This window comes from Fundulus heteroclitus, chromosome 4, assembly GCF_011125445.2.
Source record: "Fundulus heteroclitus isolate FHET01 chromosome 4, MU-UCD_Fhet_4.1, whole genome shotgun sequence".
NCBI lineage: Eukaryota > Metazoa > Chordata > Actinopteri > Cyprinodontiformes > Fundulidae > Fundulus > Fundulus heteroclitus.
In genome coordinates this window covers 37,527,199-37,551,387 of record NC_046364.1, presented here as the reverse complement: position 1 = coordinate 37,551,387, position 24,189 = coordinate 37,527,199, and the positions used below count along the sequence as shown (strand labels likewise).

Here is a 24,189-nt window from a genome sequence, read left to right as displayed (position 1 = left end):
CAGGGACTGATTGTGATGTTTTATGTATCCTACATCCATAACTGCTTGTTCTACAAGACATACACACAGAGAGACATGTACACATACACGCTTATGCTGTAACACCACTCAACAGAACAGGAACTTTATTGATTTATGCATAATTGGCCTGAGGCCCTTCCTGAGAAAAGAAATATGCAAGGCAAGGGATCCCAATGTCAATAAGTGCCGTATTTATGGTGCATGTTGTGGCTGTGTGCTAAGAGACATGTTGGTCACTGTAAAACAGGAAACACACCAACATGCCTGGAATATTGCTTATGGGAACTGACCCGTGATTTAGCTAGTTCATTACCATGTCAGCAGCTAGAATTAAGCTTATGTTGTTTATTGTTTAACTTATGGTAAGACACCTTGGTTTCATTAAACTGTGTCATAGTCTGAGGAACGTTTTAGTTAAACCAACAAGCAGATTAAAAGACACCCTAAATGACTACTTGACTTGTAAAGTTTTAATGTTAATATATTACAACCATAGTTGTCAATAAGGCAGAAATATTACTTACTAAAATGGCTCAAACATAGCATGACGAACATGGTGAAATCTTTTACTAGCATTTTGTGGGTTTGAGTTAAAAGGAAAAATTATAAACGCAACATTGACTGAAAATCAGGCTTGTCTTTATAAAAGTCTTTATAAAAGATAACATAATAGATCCATGATTTTCTATGGTACTTTTCTACAAACTTGTCATTAGCTGAATAGGAATTTACAGGAAAAATCAACATTTTCTGCCTTCAAACTTCAATGTATCCATTTAATCGAGTGTACATAAAACTCAGGAAATCACCCAGTATCCTTGCTCAGAAATGTCAGACAAAGACTTGTGATATTCAGATATTTAGAGGAACATAAATTCTTCACCAGAATTATATACATACTGTCAGGATCCTCAGAGTTGTGTTCTTGTTTGTTGATTGGACTCACCTGCGTTTTATTATCCCCATTGTGTATTTAAGTTGCCTCAGTTTATTTCCCCGTTGTCGGGCCATTCTGGTCCTCCTGCGTTTCTGTGTTCTGCTTCCCTGTGTGCTTCAGTCTCCTGTGCTCCCGTGAAACTTGTAAGTTTAGCTTCATTAAAATATATTTTGTTTAAGCCCATGTGCCTGCCTCTGCCTCGTTGCCGCCTAGGTCTTTGCCTCCCCAATCATGACACATACACAGCAACTTACTTTTGACTCAGTGCACATTTGGTTTCTTGATGCTAAATGCTGGGTTCATTGACATGAAAAAAAAAGCTAAATTTGGATCTGAAGGTCATCAAACCTGATACAATCCAGTGAGAGTCATAATCTAATGCTTAGGGAGCCAGGCGTTTGCGTCTTAGAGAGGCTGCAAAGGTCGCTAGTTCGAAACTCGGTAAGTCACTCTGGGTCGCTGAGCAAGACCCTCGACCACTAGACTGCTCCTGTGTGCCACTCAGTGTTGGCAGCACACTGCTCCCTCGGGGATGGGTTAAAGGCAGAGACACATTTTGCCTCTGTGGGACAATAAAGGGACGAGATAACAGAACTGTGAAAAAGACCAGCATAGGTTGCTCTGTTTATCAGTCCAACAGCAACTTAAGGGTTTCTGCCTAAAATTAGTTTTGGTTGTAAGATTTCTGTATGAGTTGTTTAAACTGATTGTTTTCATTAAGCAGGGTCTTCTGCCTTCTGTTGCATCAGTTGTCCAGCTGATGAGAATATTCTCATAATATAGCCGTAACTAAAGAAAGTGAGGCAGAATTTGAAAAGTGGTCAAACTGTTCTTCTTGTTTAAGCTTCCCTTGTAAATTCTTCATTTGTGTTGTGAAGAAGCATTACCTCCATGATTACTGACTTTTTGTGCCTTTGGCAGGCTTCTTGAATTTCAGTCAGTGTTGCTCACTAAGGACAACCACATTTGATCTAAAAGCCTCTAGACTGAGGGTTTCACAAAAAAATAATGCAGTAAATAGCCTGTACTGTCTCATTTACAAAGACTGCTGGTTTTAATTCCTCGAAACACTAACATCCGTTTTTTTAACAACATTACAAAAATGTTTTAGCTTTACAAAACGAAAATAAAACTGATCTCTTCTGTTATAAGCAAGTTGCTTTTTGTCACATCCATATTGTCTTATTGCTCTAGCTCCATATCAATAGACTGGTTCGCTATTGGTTTGCAGTAATTTATAGTTGGATGTGCCTAGATGAGCTGTCTAAACAGAGCTATCCACTTCCCTTTTAAGTGCTCTATTACCACTCACACCAAAGGTGGTCCACATGTGTCACAGAGAGCTAATTTACTTCCACCACAGGCCATTTAAACAATTACTGAAACGAACACTGAAACACAGTGATGGAATGACACTTAATGTACACACATCTATCCCATCCCTGTACCAGTCCATGACATGACATGTTTCTCTCTCTCCATTATTCTACCTCTTCCTATATCAGTCAGTCTGCAGCTGATTTATTTATGATACACAATAAAATTATGGCTTGAGTACCGGCTGCTATGTTTCAAAGGGACATTTAAATTAACATTTAAAGAGAAGGAGGGAAATTAAATGGGTTTTTCATACATGAAAGTAGGATTTTTGTTAATGCTGGATGGTGTGAGGGAGATAAAAACAATTTAAAAAGGGAAATATTTTTGGTTGTGTCAGGTGTGTCATAAGAAATGTTGGCAGAATGTTTTTGAATTTGAATAAAATAATATTAAAGAAAAAAAGTTGGTGTTTCAGGAAAACCAAGAAACTCAAATGTCAGAACATAACGGAAAATTAACTGAAATTATTGAATTTCTAAGTTTTTATGGTTTATATTTTATCTCACTTCTTTTTCAGTGCCTGCAGGATTGTCTTCACCTCGATTACATTCTGTAAATGAAACCACTATTCAGATAGACTGGGATCCTCCAGATCAACTTAATGGACCAAGTCCACTTTATCAGGTAGGATGGCTGGTTTATGGTTTAATCAAGTTATTAGTTGGCTTTTTTATTTCATTATTTGTTAATAAAAATGTATATGAATTTTATATATCCTAGCATTTACTTTCTTCACCTCCCTGGTCTACAATTACATATTTGATATAGTTCTTATACAGATTGTCATATGATTTCTTTTCTTATTTGTTTTTAAGTTGTATACCTCAAATAACTTGGGTGATAATCAAAATTTTACTCTAATGCCAACATTAGGGATACATTTATTGTTTTTAGTGACATGTTTTACATCTGAATGCTGAAATGCTGCAAATGGTATTAAATGCTTTCAAGGAAACATTTTCTCTGATAACACCTTGGTTGTTTCACAAACCACGGTACTGTAACTGGGATAACTTATATAAAATCACTGCAAACTTCCTGTAAAGGGGTTACTTTATAGGGTTTTAAAGGAATTTTGCTGATTCAGACTTCCTTGTTCTGTAGATTCAGAGGCGGGAGAAGAGGTGAGATGGCTGCAGTCATGATTAAAGCCCAGTGCAGTAGCCACAAACTTGTGATCATTTTTATGGCATTTAGACTGGGAAATGTATTAATCACTTTAAAGTCATAGGAAATATTTGTAACATCCACATGTATTTTGATGTTAGTTCTTGGAAAAGTTACCTGAAGTGGAAACGTGCCTTTTGAGTTCTCATCTGCCAAATCTGCTTATGACAATTTTTCTAAGAAGTATAAAAAATAGGACAAGAAATTTGCAACAGTATCGTTGATGAATCCAATTGAAAATAAAAAAATAAAGGAATTACAAGGTTTTTCCTATTTATACATCTAAACAGCCTTAATCTCATTTATGGTAAACTGAAAAAAACTGCATTAAAGTAGATGTTGTTGGTTGGTGTGTTTAGCAAAGGTGAGAGTTGTTATTTTTGATTAATTCAATTAATAGAAAATTGTAATTGGATCTTTCAATGTTATATAACACCAATCGATCCCTGATCAGAGTCTGTTAAAGGAAATTTGGTCGATTCCAACCACTTGGTTAATTGATTGATTCTTCTACTATAAACATCACTTGGCCTTTTATCACTCTTAAATGTATCAAATCATCAAGATTTTTTTTATATTATAAAGCTAATCTAAGTAAATATTTTTTCAATTACAAATTTAAAATGATGATTTTATTTATTGAGAGAAAAAAACCTATTCAAACCAACCTAGTTGTGAAAAGTAAGCATCCCCTCAACATAATAACTGGTTCTGGGGCTTTTCTCGACAGCAGCTGCCATTACATCCTTTGCAAGAAATAACATGGATTATTTTACATCACTGTTAAGAAATTTTGTACCACTTTTCTTTACAGAATTGTCTTAATTTAACCTAATTTAATGTTTTTAATATTTAAAGCAAGATTATGAACCAAGTGGCAGATGTTGTCATTCAGGATTTTCTGATGGAGAGCACAATTCATGGTTCCATCCAGCTGTTGAGGTTTTAAATTAGCAAATCAGTCCCAGGCCATTACATTACCACCACCATGGTCGACTACTAGAATGATGTTATTCTGAAATGCTTTCGTTTTTTATTGGATGTAACAGGACACATGCCTTCCAAAAAAGTAGAAAAATTAAAAAGGTATTTCCAAAAGTCTTGGAAATGTTTATTATTATTATTATTATTATTATTATTATTGCATTTATTTATTATTAATTATTTGTTTATTTTTGCAAATGTGAGATGTGGGTTTTTAACTTTGCCCCACAGTTGGTTTGGCATTATCCCACGGAGTCCATTTTCTTCCAGTCTCTTTTTATTTTTGAGTCATAAGCACTGACCTTAACTGAGGCAAGTGATGTCTGAAGTGCCTTAGATAATGACCTGGGTTCTTTTGTGACCCTGTGGAGCATCACCACAGCACAGGGGTTTCCCTATTTGTGGACAGAGGATCTCCCTGTGGTTCACTGAAATCCCAAAGCCTTGGAAATTACTTTTTAACCTTTTCCCCACCAGCTGTGAGTGCGGGTGCTAAACAACTCTGGCAACATCTCTTGGAACACTGATTTATGGCTATGTTCACACTGCAGATCTTGATGCTCAATTCCATTTTTTTGCTGAAATCAGACTGCAGTTAACAGAAGGAGAGGTCACAGAGCAGTACGCTGTTTGCAGTAGTATTGGTGAATATAATTGTTTCTAGAAGTTTTCAATAAAGTTTTGTTAAAAAAAACATAGAAAATGTAGATACCGTCTGGCATTTCTCCTTGTTATTATTAGAAAGCTGTTAAACAATGGGAGCCAACAATATAAAGACCACATCATAGCAAGACCGAGTAAGGTAAGAAGAAGCAGCACAGCTATTACCATCGGTCTTTTGTGGAGCGCTAAATGCTACTGCTGTGTGTGGATGTGTAGTGAGAGTCAGGAGAGTCACGTGAAAGACAGATAAAATGCGACATGACCGTTCATAAAACAGACGCTTTGAAAAAAATCCGATACGTATCCGAAGTAGTACCACATATGGAAGTGGCACAAATCAGATTTTATGGGGGTGAAAATATCGGAATTGGACTAACACTGCTGTGAAAAAGACAGACATAGGTCACATATGGGCAAAAAGATCAGATTTGGGACAGATTTACATGTAGTGTGAACGTAGCCTAAGTGTGACCAAAAAACAAAAAAAAAAAAAAAAGGAATCAATAAGTGGGCACATACTTTTCTTTACAGAACTGTACATAATAAAACCTGCATCATGTAACATATGATACAGAGTTGAACCATTGACTCTAAAAATGTTTTAGGAAATGGCTTAATCTCAATATTCTGCCATTTATCAAGTAGACATTATTTTGGCTATATTAACTGACCAGAGAAAAAGTTTAATTTCATTTAATATAGGACTGTAATTCTTAAACCATTTAGTTCAAAATATAAAAAATAAAAGATGGATAATTTTGGTGAGCATTAAACAGAAGATTGCATAAGTGCTTGTATCTGCACTGTAAGATAATTAACAACTATAAGTTAATTAATTATCAGGTAATTAACAACCACAGTTTTTGTAATACATCTGATGCAATATGATATAGTGTTAATACTTACGTATATATACACACACAAACGTACATTATGTTTTACAGGTAGAGAGGACAGACGTATCACTCTCTGACCCACAAGAACCAGTTGTTAGAGGAACCAGATTTCCAGGGAATGGTTATTACGAGTTTCCCAGTAACACTCTACCCAGCAACACTGATTTTACAGGTAAGAATTTATGTCTTGATAAATTTGTTTAAAAATAAATCTCACTAAAACAGTTTTAAGAGGATCTAAAAATATGTATGGATGCCCTTCTTTGCTTTGATATATTGCACATCTACACATGTATTGGCAGAATAAATGCACTGTACTTTTTGGACCATAAGGCACACTGGATTATAAAACACACTGTGAATTATGTTCACAGTACACCTTATGTCTATGGTCACACATAAACTGCACTGGATTATAAGGTGCATTAAATATTCTTCCCAAGTGTGTACGGTAATATCACTCCGCCCATCTGAGTATACACATACTACCTGAGAGGAAGAGCCATTCGTCTCTTTCGGGAGGACAGAGTAATTGGACTGCATTGCTCTGGATTAACTTACTTGGTTTATTGTTGTTAACTCCGGGCACAGGCTGCCTTACATGAATGCACTTCTAGTTTAGACATTACTGTCAGACAGTCCTGTAGCCTACTCAGGGGTCCTATTACACGGTAGATCAGGTAATGACACAATGTACCGTAATGCTCCGAATATCCATTAAGAGGAGCGGCTTTGTTGCTTACCAAAGTAGTACTTACACATTTTGACAGATTTTGAGTGCATTGTACCACATAAAATTGGTCAGTAAGCACAGGTATAGTAATCATACATAAGGCGCTCTGGATTATAAACCGCAATATCAATTTTTGAGAAACTTAAGGATTTTAAGCGCGTCTTATAGTCCGAAAAATCCAGGAAGACAATAATTTACTTTTCTGCACTGACTGAATGCGTGTCCTTAATTTCTCTTTGTGTTTTCTGCCCAGTATTTTGTCTTGGATGATTAGAAATCAGCAGCCTTTTTAGTGCCGCTTTACATTCTGCGGGTACACTTGCATACACATTCATGCGTATATACAAAAAACAGATACATGTATTTTTGTGTTCGGGGTTTACACCACACCCTCTGTTGTATAGCAACATTCCTTTAGAATGACTTCCCCAGTCAATCCTAAAGGACAATTATCTTTCTGTTTACCAGCATCATTAGAGGGTTGAGCTGCACAGCCAAACATGTTCTGCTTCATCTGAGAACATCACCCAGTCTGACGATCATAATTAATGACTGCTGATACTAATCAGTAGGATTTGAGCATGCAAAGCTCTTTGATGCAACTTGAGATTGCTTCACTTTTTAGTACAAGCTAAGTATCAGCAGTGATGGTTGTCTGTGAAGACAAATGCCAAATACATTTTAAGGTTTAAGTAATGTGAAAATGTTAAAAGCATCTTAAAAATGTGAAAAAACTTTGTTGCATCTTTGGGCAAGTGGGTTTTTGAAAACTGGTCACAATTTCTTTGTTTTGTTAATAAATGTTGAATATTTATTTACATTTAACCCTTACAACATGGCAAAGAACCTCTATTAAACAAATAACATTCTTGTTCACAGACATATAATCATGTCTAAAACATAATATATTTTTGATAAACGCATTGTCTATATTTAATTGTAAACATAACTTATAATTTGCACGGTCCACAAACAATTTTAATACCTGTTTTGTATTACGGAACCCTTAATTAAATATAAATCATAGACATATTGTGTTTTTCTTTTAAATTCATTTGTCTACTAGAAGTATATTTCTTTTCTATTTTAAATAGTAGAAACAGCTTTTCTTCTGTGTTTCTCCACATCACTCATTTATCAAGGTTCTTGTTCAGTACTCTCAGATCAACAAATAACATTTTCGAACTCTCCCTGGTCCTGATGGGACCAAAGTAAAAAGTATCTTTGAACACAACAAATAGATGAGTGTTTTTGTTATTGAGACATGCTTCTTTGCCCCAACCAGTCTCCTCCTTCATAAAGGGTAATGGATCAGACAATCACTTTCAGACCGGATCTATTCTGGACCATCAATGTGTCGGCAGTCCTCAAACCGTCGCCCTTTTACAACCGTCAATACTAATAGCATCATCTGCAGACAATTATTCCCATAGAAGCGCACGGAAGAGCGAACAAATCAAAGCCAAATTGGATTATGAATGTAATGCAGTGTAATGCCCCCTTGAGAGTCAATTGATCACAGAGGAGAGACTCGTCAATCGTTCATATCTTGTGGAAACCTTGTAACTCAAGCAATGATAACTGTACAACTGTAACTTTTTTTATAATTACTCAATTGTTGTAGTTTTGTGTCTTTTATTTTGACCTTCCATGAAATTATTAACCTTTATGAGTTAAACATTTTTAGAACATTTTCTAATTTAGTTGTGTTATTTTAAGTCTTAAAAAATGTGTCCATTGGTCTCATCTGTCCCTTTTGTGTTATCTTGTGGAGCAGAAAATCTTCACATGTCTGTTATTCATCTGTTGTTTCTACTGATTTTTAACACAGGTAGTTTTATTTCCTAAACAAGGGAGCATCCTTCAGCAGGGTCAATACTGTGCACGGTAAAACCTATTTAAGGTAAAACAAATTTTACCATCCGAAATTTAATAATATTTACCCTTTCACCTGTTGTTTAATGGTCACTTTGCTAGAATTATTTTTGGTCAAATAGGTTCTTTTCCATGCGCAATTACTGTGACCAGAGTGCATGATTCCATAAATTAAATTGGTTCACTTATGTTTGAAAATGTTTCTTAGTGCCTAATAAAGATACTTGAGGTCAGCATTGGCCACACTGAATCTTACTTTAGATGAAACTGGCTCAGAACACTATGTAACCATGCTGTGATATGAATAACCCCTAAGTGCCTGTTTCCATAAATGCTTGTTAGTTCATTCATCCTACCTATAATGTTTCTGTATTACTTCCTGCTCTTCATGTTTACATTTGAATTAACGACCTTGTGTGTCTCGCTTAAGAGTGACATATGTTGTTCTTTGTAAAATAATGTATTTAAATGGAAATGGGTCTCTCTCTTCCTCTTTGTAATTCTTCACATTTTAGGCATGAAGTGGGTTAATTGAAATGGGTAAGATGTCCTGCTTATATTTTTTGCTAATCCAGATGTATTTCTTCTATCAGCAGTTAATGAAGTTAGATGAAACATTACACAAATAGTTCAGAAAAAAAGGCAAAATAAATAAATGCAAGAACAAATAGACTTGGATTATTTCCAGACACGTCTAATACAGTGCACTGCACTGCAGCAAGTGAGCAGGAAAGAGGGAAATGTTAAATGATACAAATTATTTTTCCTTAATTAATATGATTGATTGCTATGCACTGACGTTGAGAGGAGAGGGGGAGAAACGTGTGAAGGGAAAGTTTGCACAGACATCATTAGTTTTTCCCCATTTAAAGATTAATCAGAAGAGGCTGGGCTCTTTAATTCTGTCATTTGTATATTTAATGGGCTGCTGCAGAATCTATGGGTGTAATTAGCTAGCTGCCGCGCTCTCATTAATACGCCAGGCTCTGATTAATGCCAGCAGAGAGCTAACATGACTGGAGTTATTCAGGTTATGTTGTGTTGTGTAGATGATTACACACAACCTCCACTGTTTACCAAGACAGAGAAAGGGGGAAACAATGAGCGTGAAACAATATGAACTAATAAATAAAACTCTAAATTGCAAATTGCTCAATATTTCTACCTCTCAATTCTGCAAATCATGGAACTTGACAAAAACCTATCATTTTCTCCATTGACAAAGTTAAAGCAGAACTCCATCTTGGATACCCCACAGCTTTAAAGCTGAAATGAATGAACAATACAAATGATGTCTTTAAAATTATTTTACTGTTGTATTTTACTTTTCATCTTTAAGATGAGCTGTCTTCAAAACTATTGTTTGATCAACTTGAATTCTTTCTTTCCCAGATGGTGTTATAAAATGTATAACACCATCAATATTGATTCATTTAGGTTTTTATATTTTCAATAAGAGTTAAACAAATTACTATTTTTACAAAAGTTACAGTTTGGGTTTAAAGACTCGGCGGCAGCTACAGATTTGCCACATAAAAGAATCTACAAGGACTTTCAAAATCAAGAATCAAAAAGCGTTATTGTCATTATGTGCCACCAAAAGGCCATCTTTGATAAGGCAGACACTGACTTAGGATGCAAACACAACAAGACATAATATTTTCTTTTTTTACAGTTGATTGCACTGGCCAAAAACAATACTCCCTGGGGGCTTTTGTGTGTGTATATAGTCATTAGCGTTGAATGGACTCATTTTCAAGTCAAAAAGTCGGCCAGGAGACTTCAATACTGTGCAATACATTTTGTTGCAGAATTTTGCAACTTACATGGATGTCTAACCAGACATCAATGGCCTGAGAGATACACATTTGCAAGTGAGAGACAGTATAAATTACTTTTATCACATCTGAAACCTTTGTAATCAACAGTATTTTTGTAACATGTAACAGATTATGAATTGGGGGTGATGGTTTGTTGATTTTCCGCAGGGGGCAATTGCCCTTATAGCTTTTAGAATCAAGCTGTTTTTAAGTCTGTTGGTTTTTGATCTAATGCAGCCGTCGCGGTAGCGGTCCTTGTGTTCTGTGACAAGGCGGCCTCTCAATCTTCCTGTCTCATTCACTGAGGCCTGCCTCACCCGGTCAGTAAATTCGTCAGGAAAGGAAGAAAACAATCATCAGAGACAAAACACTTGGTATATACATATATTTAATTACAACTGGAATTCCAATGGGAGACACGCACTTACAATTGTATCCTAAAGCCCCCCATGTAGTAGAATGCGGAGTCTGCCTTCTTGGGTTGGGCTGTATGCGCGTGTCTGAGGTGCAGCCCTGGGGCGCATCTATTAATAGCAGGACCCTCACTGAGTAAGTGGATAAATGATGTTGGGGTGAGGGGGGGGGGCTGCATACACACTTATTGTATCTGTGTTTGTCTCCCCACAAACAAAATACAGTCTCATTCCAGTGTCACATAAGGAGTTGGCTTCTTGATACATTTGCTAGATGTTTCTAGGAGTCTACCAAGATAAACATTCTAAAACAATGTAAAGCTTTTAAACGATAAACCTTGGTGAAGCTTACTAACCACAAAACATCATGTGACCCTCACTTGCCCTGGTATCCCACAAGAATGTTGGGTGAATTTATAGCCGGTCAGTGACCCTGCAGACTCCATACTATGTGCACTGCCAGGCCACAAGGTTAAACAATAGTTGTTAAAATTTAGGTAACTCTTACTGCTTAATAAGAATACATGATTAATGCAAAAACTGATTATATATTTCCATAGCATCTGCTTGGTAAAAGCAGAACTATGGAGAACTTCTTTCTTTTCTCATTGAGGTTGTGTGCTTCAATGTAATTAAAGTCCGGACCTCCTTTGTCAATCCCACGACAGAGGCGTAAAGGGAGACCTAGCAGAGTTGTCTAGTCTTGCTCCAAGTTTAAAGGCTCTCCTTCAAAGGGTAAAAGGTGATGTGCGGCTTTTGTCCAGCAAAAACGTTGATCAAACTTGCTGCCGAGTTGTATGCTGCGGGTCAAAGTTCAAGCTGTGTTGCATGCTGGAAGCCGTAGTCCGAGCAAACATATTATTACATAACAAAGTAGATATTATCTGTTAATCGAATGGAGCAAACTTTAATCAAATTAACCATTAATCAAAAATTAATCGTAAGTCAATTATTTGTTTGCATCCCTAATCTCATTTCTTAAGTCTTAAAAGCATGTTTTTAACAGGGGTGTGTACACTTTTGACTGTATAACCTTATTTATGAAATCACAGATTTGATCAGAAATGTAAACAGTTAAAGCAGAACTACAGAAAACTGAGATATCAAATTCACTGCTCCAGTTCAAACATGATGAGAACTGGTGGATGTTGATACTCAATGCTAGGGACCAATACATACACTTCCTAACTCTTGTCTGCAAACACTCTGTAATGAAATTGCTAATGTCATGGTTTAGGTTTTTTTTTTTTTTTTTTGAATTTTCTTGGATCAACCTTCACCTCTTAACCACTGGCCAATTACTCTCCTTCCAGCTAATACCTTGCTATTAATCAGACCCACCTGCTGCATTAAGTAGTAAACTCTGGTCACCTGTTCACCAGCCTACATATACCTGCCTCAGCCTGCTCATGCTTGCCAGAACGTCTCTTCTGGTTTTGTCTGGTGTAATGTGCCCTGCCATTACCATATCCTGTGTGCTCAGCCAGCTGGATTCTTCAGTTCAAAGTGTCAGTGTCTGCCTGCTGCAGTTCTGCCTGTTTTCTCCGTCAGTTCCAGCTGCTTGCTCTGCCCGTTCTGAGGGTTCCCCGGTTTACATTGTCTGTTCTGGTCTTTACTACCTGCAACCTCTGGTCTTTTCGTTCATCCCTGCCTGTCTGCACCTTCAGCCAAAATCCATCTGCCTAGTCTTGTTCTGTTTGCCTGCCTCACCTCTCATTACTCATCATCTTCACAATAAACCTTTTTTTAACGTAACTCTTTGTCCGGCTGAATATCGGGTTCACCAGCAGTAACGATCACAGCTGAAGAGCAACAGTTCAAATAAGACGGTGGATTAATAAAATGGTTGTGTTGTAACATTTAGTTAATATACTCCATTGGTAGTTGACTGTTTTTTTTTTTTTTTTTTTTGGACCAGCATTTTGAATTGGTTATATAATAAAACACCACAAAACATTTTAGGACGTAATCAGACTTAATTATTATTGCTATAGTAGTAAATTTGTTTAAGCCTATGAATTACCATATTTAGCTTATTTGTGTATAAATATGAATGTAAGTACATCCTTGGGCATGTGTTTCTGTGAGGATTTACTGTGTACAAGAACATAATGTTTTGTTCTTGTGTAGGGGCACTGTGTTAGTGCACATGAGTGTATGTTTGTATTTGAAAAGTGTTTTTAATGGTACTGAGTGTGCAACACAGTCACCTGTCATGGTGTATGCTCAGGTTTGTCTGCTGATGGCTCCAAAGTGGTTGTCAGTGTGAAGTAGCACAAGTCCTGTGGGAAAATCTGAAGGAAATCATGCTGAGCATGAGCAGTGTCACTAGATGCTGTACATTTGACATGCTTGGCCAACATCTTTTCTAGCACAAGGAGTCGCACATGCACCAACCTTACACAGCTTATTATATGCAATTATAAACACTTAATTATAATATTTTTTAGTCCAATGAAATATGCATGTGGATCTGTGAAAATGTTTTTAATGATTTTCTTCTGTTTTCTTCTTTTCCTATAAATATTGTAGATTATTTAACAAATTTTAATGATAGATGAGAATAACCTGATGAAATACACAATTTAGTATTAAATGATGATTTCATTTATTAAAGGGAAGAAGCTATCTCTGTGTTTCCCCCTTGTTAAATCACAGTCTAAATATGATAACCCAATTTTTTGAAAACTGAGTTGAATTTTACTAGCCACACCAAGCTTGATTGCTGTCAACCCTGAAGAAATAAGAAATCACTTAAATAAGCTAAAAGACCTCAAAAAGAGGCATACCCTTTTCAAAGGCTTCAGGACTTAAGCAAGCCAATGGAGGAACTGTTAAACACAAATGGAGAAAGGATTGAACAGCGCCGAACCTTTCAAAGAATGACTGGCCTACCAAACTTACTTTAAGAGAGCATCAACCATTTATCCAGGAGATCACAAAAGATTACAGAACAACATCTGCAACACTGCAGGCCTCACTTGCCTCAGTTGAGGTCACTGTTTATTTAACAATAGGAAAGAGAGTGGGCAAAAATAACACCCTGAGTTCCCAGACCAAAACCACTCCTGACCGAAAAGAACACAAAGGTCCTTCTCATATTTGCCAAAACATCTTAAAACTTCCCAAGACGTTTGGCGTTTTTTTTCTAAGATGCGTTACCATGATCTTAAAGTGTCTCTTATGTTTAAAAACCTTCCTAAGAGTGTTCCTCCACAGTTGAGATAAATGTTTCATTGCCAGTTATGTCAAACACTTGAAGGCAATTTTTCCCACCAAACACAGCACAAACAGGTATTTGGTTTTGGGTCAGTTACTTTTCTCAGAGGACTGGGTTGGTGCGGAAAGCTTTTTTTCTTGCTTAATAAAGGAGCATCATTTCAAAATTACTTTTTGTATTCACTCACATTATTTTTGTTTATTTTAAAGCAGGACTGTGTAATCTTAAGTCAGTAGGGGCGCTAGACTTGTAAGTTTCAGTTTTAGCACCCATTACGGCCACTGGCAACAACACCGGAGGTGGTAAGTTGACTAAAGTACAGCTAATACCTTTCAGTTCCAAAATAGCATGTTTGCTTTTAGTAACTTTTTTCAATAAAAACTTGTTGAGATGAAAATAATGCATAAACATTTTCTTCCAGTAGCTAAATAGACTACTTATTTTCTACGGACTATTTTTGTTATGAATCTGTAGCAGAAATTGCACAGTTTTAATCAGTCTGCTTTGTTTGCTTTTACAACATTCAACACTATTATCATCTTTTTTTTTCCCTAATGTGCAGCACTACTGTCAATCCTTCACAGAGGCATTGTGTCATCTCTGGTTTGCTGCAGCACAAGCGCCGGGGGTTATGATTTTCATCCTGCCTGTCTTGTAGTTTACAAATAAAACAAGCTTGACTTCAGTGCTTTCATGGTCACTTTAAATTTAGATTATTTTGATCAGCTTGTTTTATTTTGGTTATATTGACCACAGAAAAGTCTATTGGTCCACTTGTTTGCTTTGGACGAAAAGTGGACTTTATTGTTCTTAGTTTGGTGTGGTTTCCTTTCATATTATACTTTTTCCAAGCGAACTATAACTTGTGACAAAGCCACAGGGGGTGACGATAGTTTCTCCCCATAGAATTTATTGACTAAGGCGGGGAGTAGCACAGACCTGGAAATTAAAGAAAGCTATTATGCAAGTCCTCTCTTTTGCAGAAGGGTGCAGTCCTTGAGATTTCACCCAAGCTCAGTGGTTTTGGTTGCTATGAGCAACTTTCCTTTTTTACCCGACTCCAGTTTTAACTCGGCACCAAAGGCCTGAGCAGGCGTAATGTATAAGTCTATATGTGGGTGATTAATTTACTAATAAACTCGTACAATCTGGTTATTAATCTGGGTATTGGTATTCACTAGCATTGAAATGGTGAAATGGAGGGGAAGTTTGTACCTGAACTAGAAGAGAAAACTGGATTACAATAAAGGAAAAAATTGAAGACACCCAAAGGAAAGCTTATTCAGAGGATAGAGAAGGTACAGGAAGAGGAGAATGAAAAGGTCACAAGAAAGATGAGTAAGGTTAAAAGCAAAGGGATGAAAGATAGGAAGGATTGAAAGATCAGGAAGGTGTGATGAAGAGAGAGAGATGGTTAAAGGGGGGTAATGTAATGTCAAGTATCTGTCATGACTTCACTCTTCTCTGTTGTGACAAGGTCATGAATGTAAATGACACATACCTGCTTAAAATACAGAATGCAAGTTCAATGCAAAGAACATTTTATGACCTTTGCTGTATTCTACTGTCACTGTCACATGTATAGAATTTATATAACAAACAGAGATTATTTATTTTGGGAAGCTGATATTTAATAATTGTGAAAAGTAATATTATATATATATATATATATATATATATATATATATATATATATATATATATATATATATATATATATATATATATATATATATATATATATATATATATATATATATAGTGCCTGTATCCTATATGTTAAATTAAATGGTATTAAAATGCTGCACCTGTGTTGGGTAAATTGAGAAGAAAGTTAAAGTCTGACTTAAGTTATTTCATGACACTGACATTGACAACCCAATGCTATATACAAGGCGAGTCAAGGGTGTAAAACAAATAAGAATAAAAACATAGTTTTTACCATTTCAGTAGAGATCCTATTTATGTGATGTCAAAAGTGATTTTTACTGTGAGGAGATGCCAGACAGTTGATAGGATTTCACTAGGATTTCTCAAGGAGAGAACATGATAACATACTCAGAGTCTGCTTCCACACTTCCAAAGAGAGAAATAAAAGAACAGCAAAACAAACCAATAAAGTATTACAGGTACAAACAACCAACGCCTTGATGATATAACTGAAGAATACACAGTATCCTTTAATACGAGATGTGTAAAGTGACAAACAAAGCTAATAATAGGTGTTTTCTGTATATAAGTGAATCTGTAAGCACCTGAATATAAGCACCTGTGTTTGCAAGTGTTCTGAGGTTTATCCATAATAAAGATGTTCAATAGTGGTTTTATCTTGCTAAGGCTAATCTCTCTCTCTAGATTCTCCTCCACCTGTTCCCTGCTCTCACCACAGATCCCAATGTCATCTGCAAATATCATATGCCATGGATATTTCTATCTAGCCTCATCTGTCAGCCTGCCCGTCATCAAGTGATTTTAGTTATGTGGTCCAGAGATCAATGCTCTATTGTCAGATTTTGCTGGATTTTTATCTACTTCGGATAAACTTCCTGGTCTTTATTAGCTGTTGTTTGTGGCAGTAAACAAGCACCATTCAGGGGCAGAATAGCACACATCAGAAGACATAATAGACCTTTGAGGTCTGAGGTGAGATAGATACCAGACTAGGTCATAAATGAATGTAAAAAGCTTCTAAAAAATTTATTTTTGTGATATTTTCAAGAAGGGTCTGTTCAAAAGTCATCTTTTGTTTTATGTTTGATGCACCTTGCTTGTAGTCTAGGATTTTCAGACCTTATTCTGTGATATCATCATGACCCATATATTAATAATCATCTTTGTCATTGCAAGTTTGTTACGTTACAATTAAATTTGTCCTCTGCATTTAACTTTCTGGGACTAAGGGTCTTGCTTACTGACCCAGAGGGGCAGGCTGTGGATTTTAGCTGAGGAACTTGTGGCCTTCATTCGAAAAATAGATGAAGAATTAGCACATTTACTTTTTACTATACAGCAAATAAAGTGACACTGTTTATACTGAAAATAAATAAAAAAATAATTTGGTTTTGATTTTATATATTTCCCTATATTTCACAGTTGCTTGATTCTCTTATATATTAAGTTGTGTCATTTATGTTTTATTCTTAGATTTTCAAAAAAATATTCATGATTTTGTTTTTTTGAATTATTTTGGCATAATCATCTATTTTTAGTTAACAACACTAAAGACCTGTACAGTATCTTAAAATGGCACAGAAATAATGTTGCTAAATTGCTAAATGTTTTTTAACATAGATTTAGTGGGACATTTCAATGGTATCCTGAAGGTTTCAGCTTTCTTTTTAACCTCTATTTTCTTCTTTACTAGTTATCTTGTTCCAGTTTCATGAATGTGCAAAATCTAGCTCTTTTTGATCTTACAATGTACACAGGGAAGGCTCTGTCTTCAGGAGATAAAAGAAAGAGTGAGTGGTGGTAAAAGTGTGAAAGTAGACATGTCTGCTAAGACTAGTTTCCTCATGTGTATTTTTGTGGTAGGATTATCTAAGGCGGCTGTCTTACAGTTAAAATAGTCAGTTTAGAGCTTTTCTCTTCACATGGCTCTTTTTCTTTCTTTTTAACTTAAAATCAAATATAATAGCGTATTAAACATTGTGTAAAACTTTATTTCTTAACATTTTGCTATCGGGACTTTTTGATATTTAAAAAATAATAATGAAATAACCCATACGTGGCTGACAATTGTCAGGAGTCTATATGTGTGTACACCTTAAAGAAAATCTTTACTTGATAATTATTTCCAACTGCAGAGTTTTATAAGCTGTTTAAAAAAAAGTATTTGGGGGGAAATAGGTATGACATTATTTTGTTGACTTATTTTTTTTTTTTTAAATGTTGTCTTTCTTTTGAGGTTAGATCTGAAACACTGTCACAACTGTTACCAAAACATGCGTACCTTTAGCAGAGTTTGGGGTCTTAAAGTGAAACACATCATTCCTATGTTTCATTGCACTGAATATTTATTGTAATAACAATTTATTGTTTAGATGTTTAATGTATGAAATAATTTTCTTTCCTTTGTTCTCTCTGTTTTCTTATTCCTGATTTAATTTTGCATTAGGTGTTAAACTGAGTTTCAGGACTTGGTCTCCAGATGGTCTCCTGCTTTGTGCCTTCTCTCCAGATCAGGAGGAGTTTTTGGCCATCCAAATAAAAAATGGACGACCATACTTTTTGTTTGATCCTCAGGTACTGTAAAGTATCGTACTTTTTTATTACCGCACAATAACTAGAAGACAGAACCAAGCATATTTACCACAGACTGGACTTTTGTTTCAAAGCATTGAGAAAGACTAAAAGTGAGATTAAGTGTGTTTGTTTGTTTTTTGTATATGCTTACAAACAGTGGGGTGCAGTTTGTAGCACATATCCCTTGGAGCAGGACGGTCCTAGGGTCACATCCCAGCCTGGGGTCTTTTTGCATGTTCTCTCTGTGTGTCTGTGGGTTCTCTCTTGGTACTCCAGCTTCCTCACAGTCCAAAAACATAGTTGTTAGTGTGTACTGAGTGTGTATGTATGGTTATTTGCCATGAGTCTCTTTGTCGCCCTGTGATGGACTGGCAACATGTAGTGTATCATTTCACTCTTCCAATGACCACTAGAGGTTGGCATCAGCACCACCCTCAAACACCCCAGCTTCCAGACACTACATGGTTAAGCTGTTGCGGACGATGGATGGATATACAAATATTATCTATTCCTTGTAAAAATGTGTTCACGTTTTCTGTCTGTCATTTAGGCTAATGAAAACAGCAGTTATATTGTGATGGTCAAACATAAAAACTAACATTAAAGTTCCATTAAATAAGCATTACATTGATATACTATGTTAATATATCCATATTATATTTGGAATATCATTTAGATTTAGTAGCAGCTTTTTCTAGTATACAAGTCTTGACAGAAATGGACTTGAACAAATAAGGTAAGTTCGTTGGAGACATGCAACAAGATATTAATTAGGCCCGAGCAGCGAAGCGCTGCGAAGGCCTATTGTTTCTGTGTTGTTTCTTATTATTATTATTATTATTATTATTATTATTATTTTTATTCTGCCCCCCTAAAGAGGGGCCTTTTTGGGGGCTTTATCATACTCAAAAACTCACCAAACTTTGCAGATGCATGGTGACTGTTTAAAAATTTTGTATTTTAAGGTCGTCACAAAAATCTAAAGAAAAATGCCTCAACGGCGCCACCTAGCAATTTTCAAAGGACCCTTTGCTATTCACTTACTTCGTCGTAGAGACATGAGATTTGGTACAGTGGTAGAGCTCACCAAGACGCTCAGAATTTACAATTAATGTCACAGTGCAAATATCACAGGAAGTCGGCCATTTTAGATTGAAGGTCTGATTTTGACCCGATTTTTGACGTTTACAGCATTGGTATTTGATCGAACTCCTCCTAGGGATTTTGAGCGAGCGGCTTGAAACTCGGTCAGTCTGATCATAAGGCATGGCCAATTAAAAGTTATCAAAACGGTGAGTTTTTGAGCATGCTGAAGGGGCGTTGGCAGGGGTCAAAGTTCACCTACTCGCCATGAAACACAAAACTGTTATATTTCATACACAAAAACTCACAGAGCCACCAAACTTTCAGTAGTTGATCACCACTAGGTCTTCTTTAATATCCAATGGTCAAATGATGACATTGCTTAGGCCACGCCCCCTGACAACAGGAAGTGTCATGTTTTGTTGTAAGCGGTCGCTATGTTACCCCTCTGAGCTAATCAACATGAAACTGTGTCAAGAGACAGAAGACATATTGGTGTGTTGTGGATTCCAGCCCCAAGTGGATTCCATGGAGCAGGGCGGCGTGGTGGCGTGGGGAAGTCACATCAAACCATATATTTTTAATCTTTTGACAGCATTATTTGCTCAAACCTGTCCACCAGGTGGCAGCAAGAGACCACAAATAAACCACAAACCAAGTTGTCTTGTTCAGTAAGGCAAGGTAAGGCAAATTTATTTATATAGCACAATTCAGTACAAAGACAATGCAAAGTGCTTTACATGATTAAAATATAGCAAAATAAAACAGAATAAAAGCAAGTAGGGATAAAATGTAGATAGAAAAAAGAACAAAAAAGTGGTGATTCAGTTAACTAGAACAGTTGAAGGCAATCCCAAACAAATGTGTTTTTAATCTTGATTTAAAGGAACTCAGGCTTTCCGCACCTTTACAATTTTCTGGAAGTTTGTTCCAGATCAGTGGAGCATAGGAACTAAATGCTGCTTCTCCTTGTTTAGTTCTGGTTCTAGGTATGCAGAGTAGGCTAGAGCCAGAAGACCTTAATGGTCTGGATGGTTAATACACTAATAACAAGTCTGATGTATTTAGGTGCTAAGCCATTCAGGGATTTATAGACAAACAGAAGGATTTTAAAGTCTATTCTCTGATATACAGGTAGCCATGGAAGGACTTTAGAACTGGGCTGATGTGCTCTACTTTCTTAGTCTTAGTGAGGACGCGGGCAGCAGCGTTCTGGATCAGCTGCAGCTGTCTGATCCACTTTTTAGGCAGGCCTGTGAAAACACTGTTGCAGTAATCAATTCTACTAAATATAAACGCATGGATTAGTTTTTCCAGATCCTGCTGAGACATTAGTCCTTTAATCCTGGAAATGTTTTTCAGGTGATAGAAAGCTGACCTTGTAACTTTCTTTAGATGCTTTTGGAGGTTCAGGTCTGAGACCATTACTACTCCAAGATTTCGGGCCTGATCAGTGGTTCCTAGCTGAAGCGACTGAAGCTGTGTGCTAACCTTTGATCTCTCCTCTATTGGTCCAAAAATTATTACTTCTGTTTTGTTTTTATTCAACTGAAGAAAATTTTGGCACATCTACGTATTGATTTCTTCTAGGCATTTACTTAGTGCTTGAACTGGTTCATAGTCACCTGGTGACATGGTGATGTAGAGCTGTGTGTCGTCTGCATAGTTATGGTAGCTGATGTTGTTGTTTTTTATGATCTGAGCTAGAGGGAGCATGTAGATATTGAAGAGGAGGGGACCCAGGATGGACCCTTGGGGAACCCCACATGTGATTTTTGTCATCTCTGATGTAAAGTTACCTACTGATACAAAAAAGTCCCTGTCCTTTAAGTAGGATTTAAACCAGTGGAGAGCTGTACCACAGAGGCCGACCCAGTTCTCCAGGCGTTCTAACAGGATGGAGTGATCAACAGTATCAAATGCTGCACTGAGGTCCAATAGAACCAGCACAGTGGTTCTTCCACAGTCTGTATTTATATGGATGTCATTAAACACCTTGATAAGGGCGGTCTCTGTACTGTGGTGAGCACGGAAGCCTGACTGGAAAACGTCAAAGCGGCTGGTCGTTGTTAAGAAGGTGTTTAATTGTTGAAATACAGCTTTTTCTATAATCTACTGATAAAGGGGAGGTTTGAGATGGGCCTGAAGTTCTGGAGTAGAAGTTTGTCTAAATTGTTCTTTTTCAGCAGTGGTTTGATAATTGCTGTTTTTAGGGACTGGGGGGAAACACCTGACAGGAGGGACGTGTTTATTATCTGAGTCAAATCAGACGCTATGACAGGCAAAACTTTCTTAAGGAAAACTGTGGGTAGAGCATCAAGACAGCATGAGGAGGAACTTAGCTGCTGAATGATCTCCTCTAAGCTTTTGGAGTTTATTTGGCTGAATTGGGACATTTTGTCAGGATAAGTTCCAGCTGAATACGGCTTTGGTTCTAGAGTTGGTGTGGATGTACAAACTGATCTTCTAATTAACAGTTTATTTATTTTTTAGACTAGTTCCATATGAGAGGTTGCAAGAAAACTTGTAACTTTACTGAATTTGCAGCTTAAGAAGATTGGGTTTGACAGACAACACCAACTGTCCCCTCAATCCAGTGCACACAATACCACAACAGACCTCATCACGCTCTACAGTACATCAAGAAAACTAAATCAACTAAAACAAGTTCACGAGTGCACATGAAATGAAGTTAATACATATTTGTGTGTCAGGGTGTCTAAGCACTCTCCAGAATTTGACATCTCAGCAGAACCTGTAATAATTATAGAAAGTAACGTTATAGTTGTTCTGCCTTTTGTTAAGACAGCAAGGAATTCATGTCGTGAATACATTACATAAATAAGATATAAATTAATTATTAGTCAGAGGGAATCCATGGTAAAAACAGTTAGAAACGTTTTGGGTTCATATTTAATCAGAGTGAGACATCACAACTTTGTTAGATCTCTATGTGAATTACGTGAGATAGTGAGTGCTCTCACCTTAAATAAAAAATCTTTGACGTATTTTGCTCTGGTAAAAGCTGCTTTTTAGCGATGAAGCTAGGGAAACTGCTAATGTTGAAGTTGAATTTGTTCTACACGCTTCTGCCTTGGAAAATATTCGTCTTTTTACAAAAAGAATGTTTAAAGCCAGATCTGTGAATAAAGGTTATTCAGAGAACGTAAGAAAAGGAAGCTTTGTGTGGGGAACTTTTGTCCTAGCTGTCTAGCTGCATATGACCCCAGGACAGCACAATAGTTTTCTTGAAGTATAATTTTGGAGAAGTAGAAACAAGTATTAATTTCAAAAGGTAGGTAAAAGAGGAAAAAAGTTTTTACAAAATCTTAAAATGTTGGATAGTTGTTATTTCCATCTTGCTGTGAAAATTGGTGAAATATTATCATTTTTAATGCTTAGATATAAAATTGCAAGGCAATTACTAAAATTGCCTTTTGTTGAAAATGTTTTTTGGCATGCCATACTTTATATTTATAGGTAGCCTAGATGTGCATAATAAAAGAGTGGAACTAAAAGCTGGTCTAAAATTTTTATGGAGCTTTAACTTGCTAAGAGTAATAACGTTAGATGATTATATCTTTAAAATGAGATAACTGTCTCATAAAATGTGATAGTTTACTTGGTCTAAAGAGATGATTCAATTCAATGTTATTTATATAGCGCCAATTCATGAAATATGTCATCTCAAGGCACTTTACAAAGTCAAAATCAATCAGATTATACAAATTGGGTCAGATTATACACATTGGTCAAAAAAAACCCTATATAAGGGAACCAGTTTATTGCATCAAAGTCTTGACAAGTAGCATTCTCTCTTAAAGAAGTGTAGAGCCACAGGGAGAGTCGTCTACATTGTCCATGGCTTTGCAGCAATCCTACCTACTGAGCAAGCATGAAGCAACAGCGGGAAAAAAAACTCCCCATTAACGGGAAGGAAAACCTCCAGCAGAACCGGGCTCAGTATGAACGGTCATCTGCCTCGACAGACTGGGGGTTACAGAAGACAGAGCAGAGACACAACAAGACAGACAAAAAAGCACAGAAGTTCTACATTAGATGGTAGTAGCGGGTGATCTGTCTTCCCTGGATGATGCCACAGCTAACAGAACGCCGGACCAGGTGTACCTACTATGAAGAAAAAAGAAAAATCAAAAAGTTAAAAGCTGAAATGACAACAGTCATTCAAAATTGAAGAACAATAGACCCTGATGTCCTGCAGTAGCCTAAACGTATAGCAGCATAACTATAGAGGTAGCTCAGGGTAACATGAGCCACTCTAACTATAAGCTTTTTTTAAAAAAGGAAAGTCCAAAGAGCCAGCTTCTAGTGGAGAAGTTCAAGTATCTTGGGGTCTTGTTCATGAATGAGGGGAAGATAGAGCGGGAGATCGACAGGCGGATTGGTACAGCATCTGCTGTGAAGCGGGCGCTGTACCGATCCGTTGTGGTGAAGAGAGAGCTGAGCCAAAAGGCGAAGCTCTCGATTTACCGGTCGATCTACGTTCCTACCCTCATCTATGGTCACGAGCTTTGGGTCGTGACCGAAAGAACGAGATCCCGGATACAAGATCCCGAAATGAGTTTTCTCCATAGTGTGTCTGAGCTCACCCTTAGAGATAAGGTGAGGAGCTCAGTCATCTGGGGAGGACTCAGAGTAGAGCCACTGCTTCTTCATGTCGAGAGGAGCCAGTTGAGGTGGCTTGTGCATCTGGTTAGGATGCCTCCCGGGTGAGGTGTTCTGGGCACGTCC

General features: G+C 36.8%; 1 protein-coding gene across 1 annotated transcript in view; it reads left to right on the top strand.

Moving 5' to 3' along the window:
• ush2a (Usher syndrome 2A (autosomal recessive, mild)) overlaps nucleotides 1-24,189 on the top strand; it is a 292,843-nt gene that overhangs the window by 93,702 nt on the left and 174,952 nt on the right. Inside the window, exons 28-30 of the mRNA XM_036135732.1 lie at nucleotides 2,856-2,962; nucleotides 6,097-6,220; nucleotides 18,227-18,354. Of these exons, the coding sequence (XP_035991625.1) occupies nucleotides 2,856-2,962; nucleotides 6,097-6,220; nucleotides 18,227-18,354 (359 nt within the window). The remainder of the gene's footprint in view (nucleotides 1-2,855; nucleotides 2,963-6,096; nucleotides 6,221-18,226; nucleotides 18,355-24,189) is intronic.